This window comes from Lontra canadensis, unplaced genomic scaffold, assembly GCF_010015895.1.
Source record: "Lontra canadensis isolate GAN:19392208 unplaced genomic scaffold, GSC_riverotter_1.0 scaffold101, whole genome shotgun sequence".
Lineage (NCBI taxonomy): Eukaryota > Metazoa > Chordata > Mammalia > Carnivora > Mustelidae > Lontra > Lontra canadensis.
The window spans coordinates 6995374-7013996 of record NW_022631095.1 but is presented as its reverse complement, the minus strand read 5'-3'; the positions used below and the strand labels follow the sequence as shown (position 1 = coordinate 7013996).

The 18623-nt window shown below is 35.5% G+C and overlaps 1 protein-coding gene across 4 annotated transcripts in view; it reads right to left on the bottom strand.

Annotated features, from left to right (window-relative positions):
* Positions 1–18623, bottom strand: part of PSD3 (pleckstrin and Sec7 domain containing 3) — a 601036-nt gene that overhangs the window by 299597 nt on the left and 282816 nt on the right. For all 4 annotated transcript variants that reach the window (XM_032838061.1, XM_032838062.1, XM_032838063.1 and 1 more), the window contains one exon: positions 412–501. In XM_032838061.1, the coding sequence (XP_032693952.1) occupies positions 412–501 (90 nt within the window). The remainder of the gene's footprint in view (positions 1–411; positions 502–18623) is intronic.

Genomic DNA, 18623 nt, shown 5'->3' with positions numbered 1-18623 from the left:
TCCAGAGACAACCTAAATGGCTCTATAACTGGGGACTGAATACAGCTTCCATTACAGTATGTAAAGGCTTTTTTGTTTCCATAGTGAATATACCTTTGTGATCTTTCTCAAGTTCTGACAGTATGCTCACAAATAAAACAAAAACTGCCCACTATCTGAATCACCAATTATTCCAAATCTACTTACTGTCTCAGTACTATTGGTTACCATGTGAACTTTTACCATTTATTCATTGAAGGGTATTTGCAGTCTGACACATCAAGGATGAGTTCCAATAGAAATATCACCAACAAAACCAAAAGCAAAAATCAAAATACTTAAGTGATCCTTGGCCTATTTATTTTAGATTAAAAAATAAGCAGAAAAGATAAAAATAAACATATTTTAAAAGCCAATTATTTCAATGCTTACTTTTAGTAGATCCTTGGAGAAATCACCACCCTCATTTATGCCTTGGAGGTTTGCAATGAACTCTTGGCAGGTCATCTTCTTTCCAATATTCTGGAATAGAGGCAAATAAGACATCATAATGGAATACATACATGGAATTCTTAAAACTGTGATTAAGCAAAGCAAGACTGATTTGGCTTTTTAATACATGAATACACATGCCTCTATATGTGCATATATCCACACATACATATAATACAAACTTATACACATGAGAAACAGATGGCTTATTATGCTTTCAAAATAGTCATTAAATATAAATAGCAAAATTATGCCAAACCTTTTAACCTAAGAAAACATGAGAAATCTATGCTACATTTATATATATGTAAGGTAGCTTTTAATAAAAACATGGATAAAATGACATTTCTCAGCTGACCTCTGATAGCTCTTTATTTACTTGTTTATTTTTATGTCCTACATATTGTCAAGAGCTGTGAAGGATCTGAGATTTTAGCCCACTTTCAAGCTAACAAACTAGTCTACCACGATCTCACATGTTGGCAGATGAAGTATGATTCCTGAGTTGGAGGCTCAGTAATTTTTTTTATAATAGGAGCAGCCAAAATACCAACATTTCTTGCTCTAGTTTCCTGGGTCCCAGTTCTCATAGAACCTGAACAGGGCCAGCTGATATGCACAAGCAGTGGGTTGTGATACAGGAAAGGAGACCCGCCACGAGATCTGGGAATCTAAATATTTGTAATGGACAGTAAGCATGCCTATTGCTTTTGCTCTAAAGGAAGAAACCAAGTCTTCTCATGCAAGGCTATAAGCAAATCTATCCACTGCTGAAGTCACTATATTTTCCAAAGCTGATCAGTATAGAAACAGTTTTGAAAAATTACACCATAACAAAATTTCTGTTCACAAAATGTACAGAAATGTAAGAGACCCAAGGAAAATTATCTCCTAACATATTTGAGTTTAAGATTTAAGATTTAAGATTTAACAGCAAAAAAAAATCACATTAATAAAATGAAAAAAAAAAAAGAAAATCTAAACTAACAAAAAAAGAGAAGATACAAATATATTAGACCTAGAAAACTAATAGAACTCCTAGGCCAGTTTCAGTCAACTAGTATGAGCTGCCAGGATTCAGAAGGATTCAAAGGCTCAAACTGGACACCAGCAGAAATCTGTCATGAGTGTAGAAGAGGGATATGGAACACATACGCACCAGTCTGGGATCTCTGGGAATATGTGGTTCAAGTGAACGTGAAGTGTACCAATGTATTAATATCCTTGTACAGAATATGTATGTTCTGTGAGGCTATTTTTCAGAAAAGAACAAGAGTGGGCTAGAACATTGGTCCTCAAGTTGAGGAAAAATATTAAGACTTTAAAAGGGTTGGAAAGCCATGGATAGTTTTAAGAGAGTATGTATACAAAACCTTAACTTCAAAAATACAAATCTGCCTGGGAACATATACACCTATGTGTCTTAAAAGTAATCACTTCCCTGCAAATAAAAACCACAAGGAGATACCACCTCACACCAGTCAGAATGGCTAAAATTATCAAGTCAGGAAATGACAGATGCTGGCAGGAATTCAGAGAAAGGGGAACCCTCCTACACTGTTGGTGGGAATGCAAGCTGGTATAGCCACTCTAGAAAACAGCATGGAGGTTCCTCAAAAGATTGAAAATAGAGCTATCCTATTACCCAGCAATTGCACTACTGGGTATTTACCCTAAAGATACAAACATAGTGATCTGAAGGGGCACATGCACCCAAATGTTTATAGCAGCAATGTCCACAATAGCCAAACTACGGAAAGGACCTACCTGTCCATCATCAGATGAATGGATAAAGATGTGGTATATATACAATGGAATACTATGCAGCCATCAAAAGAAATGAAATTTTATCATTTGCAACAACGTGGATGGAACTAGAGGGTATTATGCTTAGCGAAATAATCGGAGAAAGACAACTATCATATGCTCTCCCTGATATGAGGAAGTCGAGAAGCAACATTGGGGGCTTGAGGGGTAGGAAAAGAATAAATGAAACAAGATGGGATCAGGAAGGAGACAAACCATAACAGACTCTTAATCTCACAAAACAAACTGAGGGTTGCCAAGTGGGGGGATCGGGAGAGGGTGGTGGGGTTGTGGACATTGGGTTGGGTATGTGCTATGGTGAGTGCTGTGAAGTGTGTAAACCTGGCAATTCACAGACCTGTACCCCTGGGGTTAATAGTACATTATATGTTAATAAAAAAAAATAATAATCACTTCCCACTCTCCCCTCACAACTGCTCTTCTACTTTACAAAATGAAACAAATCATCCAACCCACCCTATCTAATTAATTATGGTGAAAGTGCTAAATAACTTGTTAAAAACCTTGCCTCTTCCATAAGCAAACAGGACATAGTCAGACTTTACATGCAAGACTGGATGAATGTTTTAACAATGAGAACTGGCTTTACCAATGATTTTAAGTTAAATCTGCAGCCCTAAGTTCTGATGAAAATTTATTTAAAGCACAGGAACTTTAATAAAAAAAAATACCATCTCACATTAATTGAAAAACACAATTACCTCAACCTTTCCGATCCTTACCAAGTATATCAGATCAAAAAAGGTACATGTACTAAATGCTGGCTAACTGAACACCTAATAATTAAAAAACAAAAGGTATCTTAAGGTAAAAAGTAACAAGTACATTCAATAGTCATTTTCATATGACTTGACAAGGTCTTTCTGGTTATGTTCTGAGCATCTGAGAAAATGAATGAATAATGACTACATAAAAAATTCTTTTCCGGGGCGCCTGGGTGGCTCAGTGGGTTAAGCTGCTGCCTTCAGCTCGGGTCATGATCTCAGGGTCCTGGGATCGAGCCCCGCATCAGGCTCTCTGCTCAGCAGGGAGCCTGCTTCTTCCTTTCTCTCTGCCTGCCTCTCTGCCTGCTTGTAATCTCTGTCAAATAAATAGATAAAATTTAAAAAAAAAAATTAAAAAAAAAATTCTTTTCCAAGTCAGACAGTTTCCAATTCTCAAAATCAAAAAAGGATATGATTTAACTATCAGTTAAAAACCAAAATTTTCTTTAACATGTGACCTGGTGAATTCAAGTATTTGTAACATTATCTTTTTTTTTAAAGATTTTATTTATTTATTTGACAGAGATCACAAGTAGGCAGAGAGGCAGGCAGGGAGAGAGAAGAAGGGAAGCAGGTTCCCTGCTGAGCAGAGAGCCCGATGCGGGGCTCGATCCCAGGACCCTGAGACCATGACCTGAGCCGAAGGCAGAGGCTTAACGCACTGAGCCACCCAGGCGCCCCATAACATTATCTTTTTAAATCAATTTTGTATTGTGCAAAACAAAAATTTCTTGAAGAATGATTTCTATTTAAACATTTGTTGTATTATAGTCATGAGATATTTTGTTATAAATAAGTATCAAATAATAATATAAGACTCCCAAGTATAAAAACGTATTACATAAAAAAAAACTCTTGAAAATTAAACAATTATGACTATTAGGAGAAAAAAAGTGAAATATAGAGTTGACTTTTTTGTATGATGGAGGGTATGCTCCATCCTGTAAGTTTTTACAAATCCGCTCTAAGTTTTTACAAATACCAGCTTTACTGAAATATAATGCACATAACATTCACCTTTTCGAATTATACAATTCAGTAATTCTTATTTATTTATTTATTTACTTGAGAGAGGACAAGGGTGAGCAGGAGGAAGGGCAGGGGGCAGGGAGAGGTAAGAGCAGACTCTGCGCTGAGCACAGAACCCAACTGGGGGCTTGATCTCACCATCCTGAGATCGTGACCTGAGCTGAAGTCAAGACTCCACCATTCATCTAACTGAGCCACCCGGCTGCTCCTACAGTTCAGTAATTCTTAATATGTTGACAGAGCTCTGCAGCCATTACCACTATCTAAATTCAAAACATTTTCATCACTCCAAAAGACACCCCATATCCATTAGCAGTCAGTTTCCATATCTCTCCTCCTACCCACAATACCCATCTCCTGGCAACCACTAATCCCCTTATTTGTATGGATTTTTCTGTGCAGGAACATTTCACATAAATGTAATCAAATAAAATGTGGCCTTTTTAAACTGGCTTCTTTCATCTACCATATACTTTTCAAAGTACATCCATATTTTAGCATCCATCAATATTTTATTGCAAAATAACACTCCATTGTATGAATATGCCAAATTTTCCATTCAGAAGTTGATGGCTTCTTGGACTGTTCCCACAGTTTGGTTATTATGAATAATGTTGCTATAAATATTTGTGTAAAGTTTTTGTGTAGACATATGTTTTCATTCCTCCTATATATATAACTCAGGAGTGGGATTTCTAGGTTGTACGGTAACTCTATGTTTAATCATTTGAGGAACTGTCAGAATTTTTTCCAAACAGACCACACCAGTTTACATCCCTACTAAAGGTGTGAGTTTCAATTTCTCCACATCCTTACCAGCATTTATCTGTCTTTTTCATTTCAGCCATTTCTAGTAGATATGAATTGCCATCTTGTGGCTCTGATTTGCAATTCCCTAATGACTAATGAAGTTCAGCACCCTTTCAAAAATGCACATATTGGCCATTTGTATATATTCTTGGAAGAAATGCCTACTCAAATCCTTTGCCCTTATTGAGTCATTTGTCTTTTATTGTTAAGTTGTAGGAGATATTTATATACTCTGGATATATAAGGAGTTTTGACTCCTTATCAGATATATACTTTGAAAATGTTTTCTTCTATTCTGCGGGTTATCTTTTCTTGATGGTGCTGTCTGGAGCACAGAAAGTTTCGATCTCAATGAAATCCAATTTTTTTTTTTTTTTTGCTGGAAATGCTTTAACTCTATACCCATTAAGAAACAACTCCACTGAGTTTCTGGTAACAATCATTCTACTTTCTTTCTGTTTCTCTGAATTTGACTGCTTTTGATATTTTACATAAGTGGAATCATAGAGTATTTTCTTGTATGTGTGTGTGTATATATATATATATGTATAAATGTGTGTATGCATGTTTCATAAATATATATAATATAAATATATATTTCAAGTGCACAGCTTTGTAACTAGACATCTGCATACACTACCAAATGACCACCACCACAAATCCAGTTACCATCCACCCCCATACAGATGACCTCCTTTATCCATTTCACCTATTCCCCAATTCCCTTACACTCTGGTAACTACTACTTTGTTTTCTATATTTATGAGTTTGTTTTGTTTCATTTGTTCATTTGTTTTCTAACTTTCCATATACGCTGCCTGTGTTTTTATTGTCAAATTAACAAATTATTGTCTAATCCAAGGTCAGAAAGATTTGTTCCTATGTTTCCTAAAAATGATGCACTGTTAGCTGTCACATTTAGATATTTGATCCATATTGCAATAATTTTTGTACAGGTCAGGAAAAACAAATCCAAGTTCATTCTTTTCCATGTGTCTATCCCAGCACCATTTGTTGAAAAGGCTATTCTTTCTCCCACTGAATAATCTTGGGATCCCTGTTGAAAATCAACTGACCTTAAATGTAAGGGTTTACTTCAAATTCTCAATTCTATTGTATTGACCTAGACATGTGACTGGATGCCAGTATAAGACTCTCTTGATTCTTGTAGCTTTATACTGAAAGTTGTTTTTGCCTTTGTATTTATTGTGGTGAAAAACTACATAGCAAAAAAACTTACCCTCTTAACCATATTTAAGTGTACAGTTCAGCATTGTAAGTATATTCACATGGTTGTAAAACAGACTTTCAGAACTTTCACATCTCCCTAATAATTAGTGATGCTGAGCATCTTCTCATGTGCCTTTTGCCATCTGTATGTCTTCTCTGGTATAATGTCTATTCAGATCCTCTATCCACTTTTTAATGAGGTTTTTTTGGGTTTTGCTGAGTTATAGGAGCTATATAGATATATAGATAGATAGATAGATCTATATTCATATATATATTTCAACCCCTTATCAGATATATGGTTTGCAAGTATATTCCTGCATTCAATAGGTTGCCTTTATGTTTTGATGATGGTTTTCCTTTCCAGAATCTTTTTAGTTTCATATACTCTCATTTTTGTTTATTTTTGCTTTTGTTTCTCATCTTGGGAGTCAGGTCCAAAAAGACATCATTAGGACTGATGTCCAGGAGTTTCCTATCTATATTTTCTTCTAGGAATTTCATGGTTTCAGGTCTTACATTCATGTCTTTAATCCATTTTGACTTAATTTTTGTGTGTGGTATAAGACAGTGGGTATAGTTTTGTTATCTTGCATGTGGCTGTCCAGTTTTCCCAGCACTCTTTATTGAAGAGACTCTCCTTTCTCCATTGTATGTGCTTGGTTCCTCCTGTGTAGTTTAATTGTCCATATATATGTGGATTTATTTTAGGGCTCTTTCATTCCACTGATCCGTGTGTCTATTTTTATACTGATAACATATTTTTGATTATTACAGCTTTGTATTACAGGTTGAAGTCAGCATGATACCTCCAACTTTGCTCTTTCTCAAGATCACTTTGGTCTTGAGAAACTTCTGCAGTACCATACAAATTTTACAATTATTTGTTCTAGTTCTGTGAAGTATGCCATTAGGATTTTGATGGGTATTGAATTGAGCCGGTAGGTTATTTTGAGTAGTATGGACATTTAAACAATAGTAATTCTTTCAATACCTGAGCATGGAATATCTTTCCATTTATTTGGGTCATCTTCAATTTTATCAGTGTCTTATAGTTTTCAGAGTACATACAGGTCTTTCACCCTTGTAGTTAAATTCATTCCTGGGTATATTATTCTTTGTGATTGTTTGCAATTACAAACGGGATTCTTTGCAATTATAAATGGGATTGTTTTCTTAATTTATCTTTCTGATGCTTTGTGATTAGCATATAGAAATGCCATGGATATCTATATATTGATTTTATGTCCTACAACTTTATTGAATTCATTTATCAGTTCCAACTGATAAGACTTTGGTTGATTTTTCAGGGTTTTCTATATGTAGTAGCATGTCATCTATGGAAACGGTTCTACTTCTGCCTTTCTGATTTGGATATCTTTTATTTCTTTTTCTTGTCTAACCATTGTACCTAGGACTTCTAATACTACATTGACTTGAAGTGATAAGAGTGGGCAACCTTGTCTTGTTCTTACAGGAAAAGCTTTCAGCATCTTGGTGAGTATGATGCTAGCTCTAGGATTATGCTATATGGCCATTAGTATGTTCCCTCTATATCCACTTTGTTGAGCTTTTCTCATAAATAAATGTTACATTTTATCAAATGCTTTTTCTGTGTCTACTGCGATGTCATGTGATTTTTATCATACATTTTGTTAATAGATCACATTGAAGAATATTATGCCTCGATCAGAAAGGATGAATACCCAACTTTTGTATCAACATTGACAAGACTGGAGGAGATTATGCTGAGTGAAATAAGCCAAGCAGAGAGAATCAATTATCATATGGTTTCACTTACTTGTGGAGCATAAGGAATAATATAGAGGACATTGGGAGCTGGAGAGGAAAAGTAAGTTGGGCAAAATCAGAGGGGAAAACAAACCATAAGAGACTGTGGACTCTGAGAAACAAACTGAGGGTTTTGGAGGGGAGGAGAGTGAGGAGTTGGGTAAGCCTGCTGGCGGGTATTAAGGAGGGCACATATTGCATGGAGCATTGGGTGTGGTACATAAACAATAAATCTTGGAACACTGAAAAAAAAATAAAATTAAATTAAAAAAGATAGATCACATTGATTTACAGATGTTGAACCACCCTTGCATCTCTAAAATAAATGCCACTTAATCATGATGTATGATCTTTTTAGCATATTACTGGGTCAGTTTACTAATATTTTCTTGAGGATTTTTTCTAATATGTTAATCAAGGATACTGGCCAATAATTTTCCTTTTTTTGTGGTTTCCCTTTCTGGGTTTGCTATCAGGATAATGCTGGATTTGTAAAATGTGTTGGAAAAAGTTCCCTCCTCTTCAATTTTTTGGAAGAATTTGAGAATATTAAATCTTCTTTGAACGTTTGATGGAATTTGCCAAAGAAGCCATCTGATCCTGAACTTTCATTTGTTGAGAGATTTCTGATTACTGTTTTAATCTCCCTACCAAAGTCTATTAAAATTTATATTTCTTCATATTCAGTCTTGGAAGATTTTATGTTTCTAGAAATTTTTTTTATTTTTTTTATTTTTTTTAAGATTTTATTTATTTGACAGAGATCACAAGTAGGCAGAGAGGCAGGTAGAGAGAGAGGAAGGGAAGCAGGCTCCCTGCTGAGGAGAGAACCCAATGTGGGGCTCGATCCCAGGACCCTGCGATCATGACCTGAGCCGAAGGCAGCGGCTTAACCCACTGAGCCACCCAGGCGCCCTAGAAATTTTTTTTAAAGATTTTTATTTATTTGACAGAGAGAGCACAAGTAGACACAGCAGCAGGCAGAGGGAGAGGGAGAAGCAGGCTCCATGCTAAGCAAAGAGGTTCTCCGCTGAGCAGGGAGACTGATCCCAGGACTCTGGGATCATGACCTAAACTGAAGGCAGCCACTTAACTGACTGAGTCACCCAGACACCCCTGATTATAGAAATGTATCCATTTCTCCTAGGTTGTCCACCTTGTTGGCATATAATTGTTCATTACAGTCCATTATGATCTTTTGTATTTCTGTGGTATCAGTTGTAACTTCCCTTTCATTTCTTATTTTGTTTGTGTACTTCCCTTTCATTTCTTATTTTGTTTGTGTACTCTATCTTTTTTTCTTGGTTAATCAAGCTTAAGAGTTTATTGATTTTGTTTACATTTTCAAACAACCAGTTTAGTTTCACTGATTTTTTTTTTTAGTCTATTTATTTAGACTTTTTTTTTTTTTTTTTAGTCTCTATTTCCTCTCTGATCGTTATTGTTTTCTTCTTTCTACTAATGTTGGGCTTTGCTCTTCTTTCCCTAGTTCTCTGAGGTATAAAGTTAGATCGTTTATTTGAGGTTTTTCTTGTTTCTTGAGGTAGGTCTATATTGCTATGAACTTCCTTCTTAGAACCATTTTTTGTTATGTGTCATAGATTTGGGACTACTGCATTCCATAAATTTTGATATGTCATATTTCTCTTTACGTATCTCTAGGCATTTTTTTCCTTTCTCTTTTGATTCATTTAATGACCCCTGGTTGTTCAGTACTTACTGTTTAATCTCCAAGTTTTGTTGAGTTTTTTCCTCATTTTCTTCTTGTAATTGATTTCTAGTTTCACATCATTATGATTGCAAAAAATGTTTGATATAGTTTCAGTTTTCTTGCATTCAGTTTTCTTGAGACTTGTTTTGTGACTCAACATGTGATCTATTCTTGAAGAATGTTCCATGTGCACTTAAGTTTGTGTATTCTGCTGGTTTTGGATGGAATGTTCTGTATATAGCTATTAAATCCATCTGGTCTAATGTGTCATTTATGCCTGATGTTTCTGTCTTGATCTTTTGTCTGAATGGTCTGTCCATTTATGAAACACTACTGTTATTGCACTGCTTTCAGTTTCTCCAAGTCTTGTAATATTTGCTTTATAAATCTTGGTCCTCCTATGTTGAAGGCATATATATTTCTAAGTGTTTTATCTTCCTATTGTATTGACCCTTTTTAAGACAGTGCAATGCCCTTCTCTATTTTTATTACAGCCTTTTAAAGTCTACTCTGTCTGACATAAGTACACCTACTTATATTATAGTCTTTTAAAAAGTCTACTCTGTCTGATAAGAGTATACTTATTCTGGCTTTCATTTCATATTCATTTCCATGGAATATCTTTTTCCATCCCCTCACTTTCTGTGTGTCCTTACTTCTGGAGTGAGTCACCTACAGGCAACATCTAGATGACTCTTGTTTTCCTAACCGTTCAGCCACACCATGTCTTCTATTGGTGAATTCAGTCAATTTGCATTTAAAGTAACTACTGATAAGCATATACTTATTATATGCAATTTGCAAATATTTTCTCCCATTCCATTAGCAACCATTTAACTCCACTGTGCCCCTTCATTCACAAGAGTTAAGTTTGATGTAACCATGTTTGTCTGTTTTTGCTTTTGTTGCCTGTGTTTTAGGTATCATAAGCCAAGAAATCATTGCTAGGTCCAACATCATGTTTTCTTCTAGGAGTCTTATAGTTTTAGGTCTTATATTAAGATTGTTAAACCATTTTGAGTTAATTTTTTATATGGTATAAAGGTCCAACTTCATTTTTCTGCCTTGGATATCCTTTATTCCCAACACCATTTGAAAAGACTGATTGTCCTTTCCCATTGAGTGGTCCTGGCATCCTTGTTGAAGATCATTAGACCAACTATGCAAGGGTCTATCTTTGCACTGTGATTTATTTGCCTATGTCAGTATCACACTCTTATGATTATTGTAGCCTTACACTATATTTTGGAATCAGGAAGTGTGGGTCCTCCATTTTTTTCCAAAGTTGTTTGGGCTATCCACAGTACCTTGAGAATCCATACGAATTTTAGGATTTTTTTTTCTATTTCTGCAAAATATGCCATTGGGATTTTGATACAAACTGTACTGAATCTACAGATCACTTTGGGAGGTATGGACATCTTAACAATATTGTCTTCCAATCCAGGAACATGGGAAGTTTTTCCACTTATTTGTGTCTTCTTTCTTTTAGCAATGTTTTGCAGTAAGTTTTGCAATCAAAAAGTATAAGTCCTGGGGCGCCTGGTTGGCTCAGTGGGGTAAGCCTCTGCCTTCGGCTCAGGTCATGATCCCAGGGTCCTGGGATCGAGCCCCACATTAGGCGCTCTGCTCAGCAGGGAGCCTCCTTCCTCCTCTCTCTGCCTGCCTCTCTGCCTACTTGTGATCTCTGTCAAATGAATAAAATCTTTGGGAAAAAAAAAAGTGTAAGTCCTCCAAGTTATTTCTGTGCTCTTGATTTTTTTGGTATTTCTACATGAATTTCAAGATTGACCACCCCCCACCTCCACCACCCCCCAGCCGAAAAAAAGGACATCTGGGATTTTGACAGTAATTGTACTGACTCTTAAGATCACTTTGGAGAATATGCCACTTTAAGTGCTCCAATCCCCATGGGATAACTTTCCACTTGATTTCTTTGAACAACGTTTTATACTTTTCAACATCAATATATTAATCTTATTTCAAATTTATTCTTAATTATCTTATTATTTCTGATACTACTGTAAATGAAATGAATTTCATTATTGCATTATTCATTACTGATATATAGAAATATAATTGATCTTTGTACATTGAACTTTTATTCTGCAGCTTTGCTGAACTGGTTTTTAAGGTTATTTTTGTAGATTCCTTAAGATTTTATATATACAAGATCAAGTCTTCTGCAAGCAGATAATTTTACTCATTCCTTTCTAATCCTGGTATGTTTTTTTCCTTGTCTAATTACACTAGTTAAAATCTTCAATATGGTACACAGAAGTGACAAGAGGAACCAATTTACATTCCTATCAACAATGCGCGAGGGTTCCCTTTTCTACAAGTCTTCGCCAGCACTTGTAACTTCTTGTCTTTTTGATAATAGCCATTTTAACAGCTGTGAGGTAACACCTGATTGTGGTTTGATTTGCATTTCCTGATGGTGATGGTGAGCATCTTTTCATGTACCTGTTGACAATCTGTACAGATCTCCTTGGAAAAGTTCAGTTCCTTTCCCAATTTTAATTTTTTTTCTTGCTATTGAGTTGTAGGAGTTCCTTATATCTCAGGGTATTAATATCTTATCAGATATGTGATACATAAATATTTCCTCTCATTTCATAGGCTGCCTTTTCATTTTGTTGGTGGTTTCCTTTGCTGTGCAAACTTTTTAGTCTGATGCAGTCCCACTTACCTATTTTTATTTCTGTTCCTTTTGCTTTGGTGTCAGATTAAAAAAATAATTTCCAAAAACAGTATCAAGGAGCTTTTTTCTGATGTTTCCTTCTAGGATTTTATGGTTTCAGGCCTTACATATAATTCTTTAATCCACTCTGAGTTAATTTTGTGAGTGGTGTAAGATAGAGGTCCAGTTTCTTTTTTTCACATGTGCATACAGTTTTCCCAAACCATTTATTGCAGAGACGATCATTAATTACCCCATAGAGTATTCTTGGCTCCCCTGTCAAATATTAGTTGATTGTGGGGCATCTGGGTGGCTCAGTTAAGTGTCCAATGCTTGATTTCAGCTCAAGTCATGATCTCAGTGTTGCAAGATTAAGCCCGTCAGGCTCTGTGCACAGTGTGAAGTCTGCTTAAGATTCTCACTCCCTTCCCTTGCCCCTCCCCTACACCTGCTCATGCTGTCTAATTACACACACACACACACACACACACACACAACTTATATAAGTTGAATATACACACACACACACACACACACACACACGGTGATTGTATATATATGAGTTCATTTCTGGGGTCTGAATTCTGTTCCATTGGTGTGTATACACACACACACACACACACATCAACTTATATAATTCTGTTCCATTGGTGTGTATATATATATATATATATATATATAATTATATATTATACAATTCTGTTCCATTGGCATATATATATTCATATTCATATACACACACACAATCAACTTATATAAGTTGAATACATATATATTGAATATATTCTATATATATATAGTGATTATATATATGTGATTGTATATATGTAAGTTTATTTCTGGAGTTTGAATTCTGTTCCATTGGTTTGTGTCTATTTTTATGCCAGTATCATGTTTTAATTACTGTAACCTTATAATGTAGCTTGAAATCCAGAAATTTCATATGCCGGGCTTTATTCCTCTTTCTCAAAATTGCTTTGGCTCTTTGGGGTTTTTGTGGTACCATACAAATTTTAGGGTTATTCTTCCTTTTCTGTAAAAATTCCATTGAAATTTGAGTAGGGATTGCATTGGATCTATAGATGACTTTGGGTACTGTGGACATCTTAACATTAATTATTCCAATCATGAATATGGGACATCTTTCCATGTATTTGTGTCTTCAATTTCTTTCATCAATATCTTCTATTTTTCAGTGTACAGATCTTTTACCTCCTTTTATTCCTAAGTATTTAATTGTTCTTGATAATATCGTAACTGGGAATGTTTTCTTTTTCAGATAATCTCTCATTAGCGCAAATCCAACCCAAATGATTTTTTTGCATATTAACTTTTTATCTTCAATCTTTACTGATTTCCTTTATTAGTTCTAACTTCTGTGTGTGTAGAGTCTTTAGCCTTTATTCTTCTACATTTAAGAACATCATTTGCAAATAGATGACTTTACTTCTTTCTTTGCCATCTGGATTCTTTTAATTTCTTGTCCTTGTTTACTATGGCTAGGATTTGCATTACTAAGTTGAAAAGGCATAGTGAGAATGGAAACACTTGCCTCATTCTTAAAGGAAAAATTTTTACCATTTCACCATGTAGTATGCTGTTAGCAGTGGTATGGCCTTTGCTGAGGCATACATGCTTCCATACCCAATGTATTAAGAGTTTTTATCATGAAAGGATATTAAGTTTTGTTAAATGTCTTTTCTGTATATATTAAGATGATTATATAATTTTTATCTTTCATTTTGTTAATGTAATACATCAATTTATTGATCTGTGTACGATGAAACATCCTTGCCTCCTAGGAATGATTCCCACCTGATAACAGTGTATGTTCCTTCTAACATGCTCTTAATGTGGTTTGCTAGTATTTGGAGAAATTCTGCATGTCTTCATCAGTGGCATGTAATATTCTCTTCTTATACTGACCTTATCTGACTTTTGTATCAAGGTAATGCTGTTCTTGTAAATGAGTTTGGAAGGGCTTCCTCCTCCTCTTGAATTTTTTGTAAGAGTTTGACAAGGACTAGAATTAATACTTCTTTAAATGTTTGAATTCACCAGTGAAACCATCTGGTGCTGGGCTTATCTTTGTTAGGAAGCTTTTGATACTGAATCAGTCTCCTTACTAATCATTGGTCTGTTCAGGTTTTCTATTTCCTTGGTGGACTCTATGTTTCTAGAAATTCATCCATTTACTCTAGGTTGTCCAATAGGTTGGAGTATAACTGTTAATAGTAGTTTCTCATCATTCTTTTTATTTCTGTGGTGTCTACTGTAACATCTCCTCTTTTATTTACAATTTTATTCATTTAGGAATCCTCTCTCTTTTTTTTTTTTTTAAAGATTTTATTTATTTATTTGACAGAGATCACAAGTAGGCAGAGAGGCAGGCAGAGAGAGGAGGAAGCAGGCTCCCCACGGAGCAGAGAGCCCGATGCGGGGCTCGATCCCAGGACCCTGAGATCATGACCTGAGCCGAAGGCAGAGGCTTTAACCCACTGAGCCACCCAGGCGCCCCAGGAATCCTCTCTTTTACTCTTGTGCAGTCTACCTGATAGTTTATCAATTTTGCTATCATTTCAAAGAACCCACTCAGTTTTGTTAATCTTTTCTATTGCTTTTCTATCTTCTATTCCATTTATTTCTGCTCTTATCTTTATTATTTCCTTTCTTTTGCTAACATTGGGCTTTGTTTGTTCTTCTTTTAGTTCCTTGAGGTATTAGGTTGAGATATGTTTCTATCTTCTTGACATATGTGCTTCCACCTATAGTTTCCTTTTAAAACCATTTATGCTGCATCCTATAAGTTTTAGTATATTGTGTTTCCATTTTTAATTGTCTCAAGACAATTTTTCATTTCCCTTTTGATTTCTTCTTTGATCCAGTGGTTATTTTTACATATTTGTGAGTTTTCCAACTTTCCTCCTGTTACTGATTTCTATTTTCATTTTCTAACCTTTGTGGTCAGAAAAGGTACTTGACATAATTTTTCTCATATTCTGTTTATTGAGACTTGTTTTGTAGCCTAACATGATTTATCCTAGGTAATGAACAATGTGTGCTTTCAAATAACATGTATTCTACTACTATTAGATGGAATGTATATGTCAGAATGTATATGTCTCCTAGGTCCATCAGGCCTAGACTACTGTTCAAATCCACTGTTCCCTTAATGATTCTCTACGTGATCTATCCATTGGTAACAGTGGATATTAAAGGCCCCAACTATTACTGTACTGCTGTTTATTGCTCCTTTTAGTCCTATATTTACTTATATATTTTGGTGCTCTGATTTTCAGTGTATTATCTACCTTCTACTTGCCAGTTGTTTATCCATTTATTTATTTTTTTAAGAATTTATTTAATTGACAGAGAGTGAGAGGAGAAAGAGCACAAGCAGGGGGAGCAGCATAGGAAGCGGGCGGGGGGGGGGGAGCAGGCTCCCTGCTGAGCAGGGATGCAGGACTGGATCCCAGGACCCTCTGCTGAAGGCAGAGGCTTAACCCATTGAGCCACCCAGGTGCCCCTGTTTATCCATTTATTACAGGGCTATGTTATTAGTTTTGAAGATTTTATTTATTTATTTGACAGAGAAAAAGAGAGTACAAGTGGGGGAGAGGCAGGCAGAGGGAGAAGCAGACTCCCCACTGAGCAGGAAGCCTGATGTGGAGATCAATCCCAGGACCCTGGGATCATGACCTGAGCCAAAGGCAGATGCTTAACCAAGTGAGCCACCCAGGTGTCCCTACAGGGCTATATTACTAAGTTCCTAAACTTAGAATTGTTGTATCCACTTGGTATATTGACCCTTTCATCATTATAAAATGACTTTGTTTCTACTAATTCTGGTCTTAAAGTACATTTTGTTGATATTAACACAGAAACTCCAGCTCTCTTCCAATTACCGCTTAAATGGTACTACTTTTTTCATTCTTTAACTTTAAACATATTTGCCTCTGAATCTAAAATGTGCCTCTTCTAGACAACACATAGCTGAATGTTTTTAGTGCATTTTTCTAATATTTTAAGTCCGATGTCTGGCTCTGCTTGAGGCAGTTTCTATTGACTGCTTTCTTTTAGTGTGTATGACCCATACTTTCTTCTTTCTTTGCAAGTATCATAATTACTTGTTGCAAACTAAAGATTTTAAATAATATGGCAAATCTGTAAATCAGATTCCTCCCCTTCCCCAACTGTTTGTTGTTACTGTATTGTTTGTTTAGTGGCTTTTCCTGAACTAACTCTTTGTTGTATGTGACCCCTGAAGTCTCAGTTAGCTGATTTTATTATTGGATCGAGATTTCCTGAAAAGCCTTGAATGAGTAAGTATCCCAGCCTTTGTCATTGGGTTCTGCATGCATGTTAAGGTATAATTTCAGTGCTCCAGGAGACAGGTTTGTTTTTTTTTTTTAAGATTTTTTTTTTTTAAGATATTTTTAAGTCTGTCATAGTCTTCACTATTTGCTTATAAAGAATCTCAAGGGTTGTCAGAGGTAAGAGCTTCGAGCCTTCTCAGGTTTTTCCGAGGCAGGTGGACATAGATTCCCAAGAATATGTCAGAGTTCACCAGTATGCTGTATTTCCCAGCTTTTCCTTTTAAGTTTTTTGGTCAACCTTGTATTTGTCCTCTGCTATTAGCACCAGATGCAACAGTAATGTTGAACAACGGTCAAATGCTCTGGGGAAAAGACCGTTTTTACTGAATGCACGCACAGTCAGATCAAAGAAAAACAAGCTCTGCAAGTGAGGATTTTCAAGGCAGCTGCCAAACAAGTCAAATAATGACAATTCCCTGGGAATGGAACTTTTGAGGGAGCTCCTAACTGCCTATTCCTGTCAATGATTCTGGTTTTCATAGCTAATATGACTGTGAGAGACTAATTTTTTTTAATCTATTTTATTTTTATTTATTTTCAGCATAACAGTATTCATTGTTTTTGTACCACACCCAGTGCTCCATGCAATCTCTAATACCCACCACCTGGTTCCCCCAACCTCCCACCCCCCGCCCCTTCAAAACCCTCAGATTGTTTTTCAGAGTCCATAGTCTCTCATGGTTCACCTCCCCTTCCAATTCCCCCCAACTCCCTTCTCCTAACTCCCCATGTCCTCCATGCTATTTGTTATGCTCCACAAATAAGTGAAACCATATGATAGTTGACTCTCTCTGCGAGACCAATGGTTTTTAAGATTACTGTGGAACTGAGGAGAGGGGAATGATAACAGAGCGAGTGAAAACACCACAAAATATTACTGTTCTTATGGATATTCAGCTTTTTGTTTTGTTTTGTTTTCTTCAATAAACACTCTACAGATTGTTGCAAGCCTTTCATTAATCTCCAGAGTTCTAAAAACATTTTGACCATTTTTTGCAAGTGTTCTCATTGTTCTTTGGAGGAACAGATTTTCAGAAGTACTTACTGTCACTTGGAAGTACTATTCGCTCCGTCTAACCTTTAGACACTAATGAAAGAATAGTTTTAATGTCAATAATGTCCATATCAAAAATTAATTTTGTTAAGTTTTAATTACTTAAACTTTTAATGAAAAAATTTAGAGGACACCTTTAAACTGGAAGAAGAGTAATATTTTTTGTTCAAAATTCTTTTGAAAGACTAATGAGCAATATGTTTAAAGATCACTGAGTCAAAAAACTCGAGGACATTATGAATTTTTATTATATGGTATAAATAAAACTTTCATCATTTAATTAATAATTGTTATGTTTTATAACACTGAAAAGCAATGGTAAAATTCCTGGCATTATTTTGGTTTATAAAGTCATACTTCATTCTAAATTCAGACTTATTTTATTTATTTGCTTATTTAGCATTGCTTTTTGTATACTTTCACAGCCTACATTAGTGTAAAGATACCATTTTGACTCACATGAATTTTGAAATAACAATTAGGAAAATAGCAATTAGGGAGAAAATGGATATGTAAATTCAAGCTAACAATAACAATTCATACACTTTGGGTCCTCCACAGTAAAGAAGAATTAGTACAAACACCCAAGAACTGGTGCCTCAATCTGCCTAACTAATGCAGGAAAATAACCAAGATAAATGGCCTTCTACTAGTCAAAGATGCTCAACAACTTACTGAATATTTGATTAGTTGAGGCGATTATATCTGCCATTTATTGTTCTCCTTTGACTCACTGGCAGTTCTAGGTAAGGCCCAGGAGGAAAGGCGAAAGGTCTCATTAGTCCATTTGTGCCTTACTTACATATATGGTTAAACACTTCCTGAGGATTGTACCATTTTTATCATGGAGTAAAAGTAAAATGAAATGAAGTCTTTG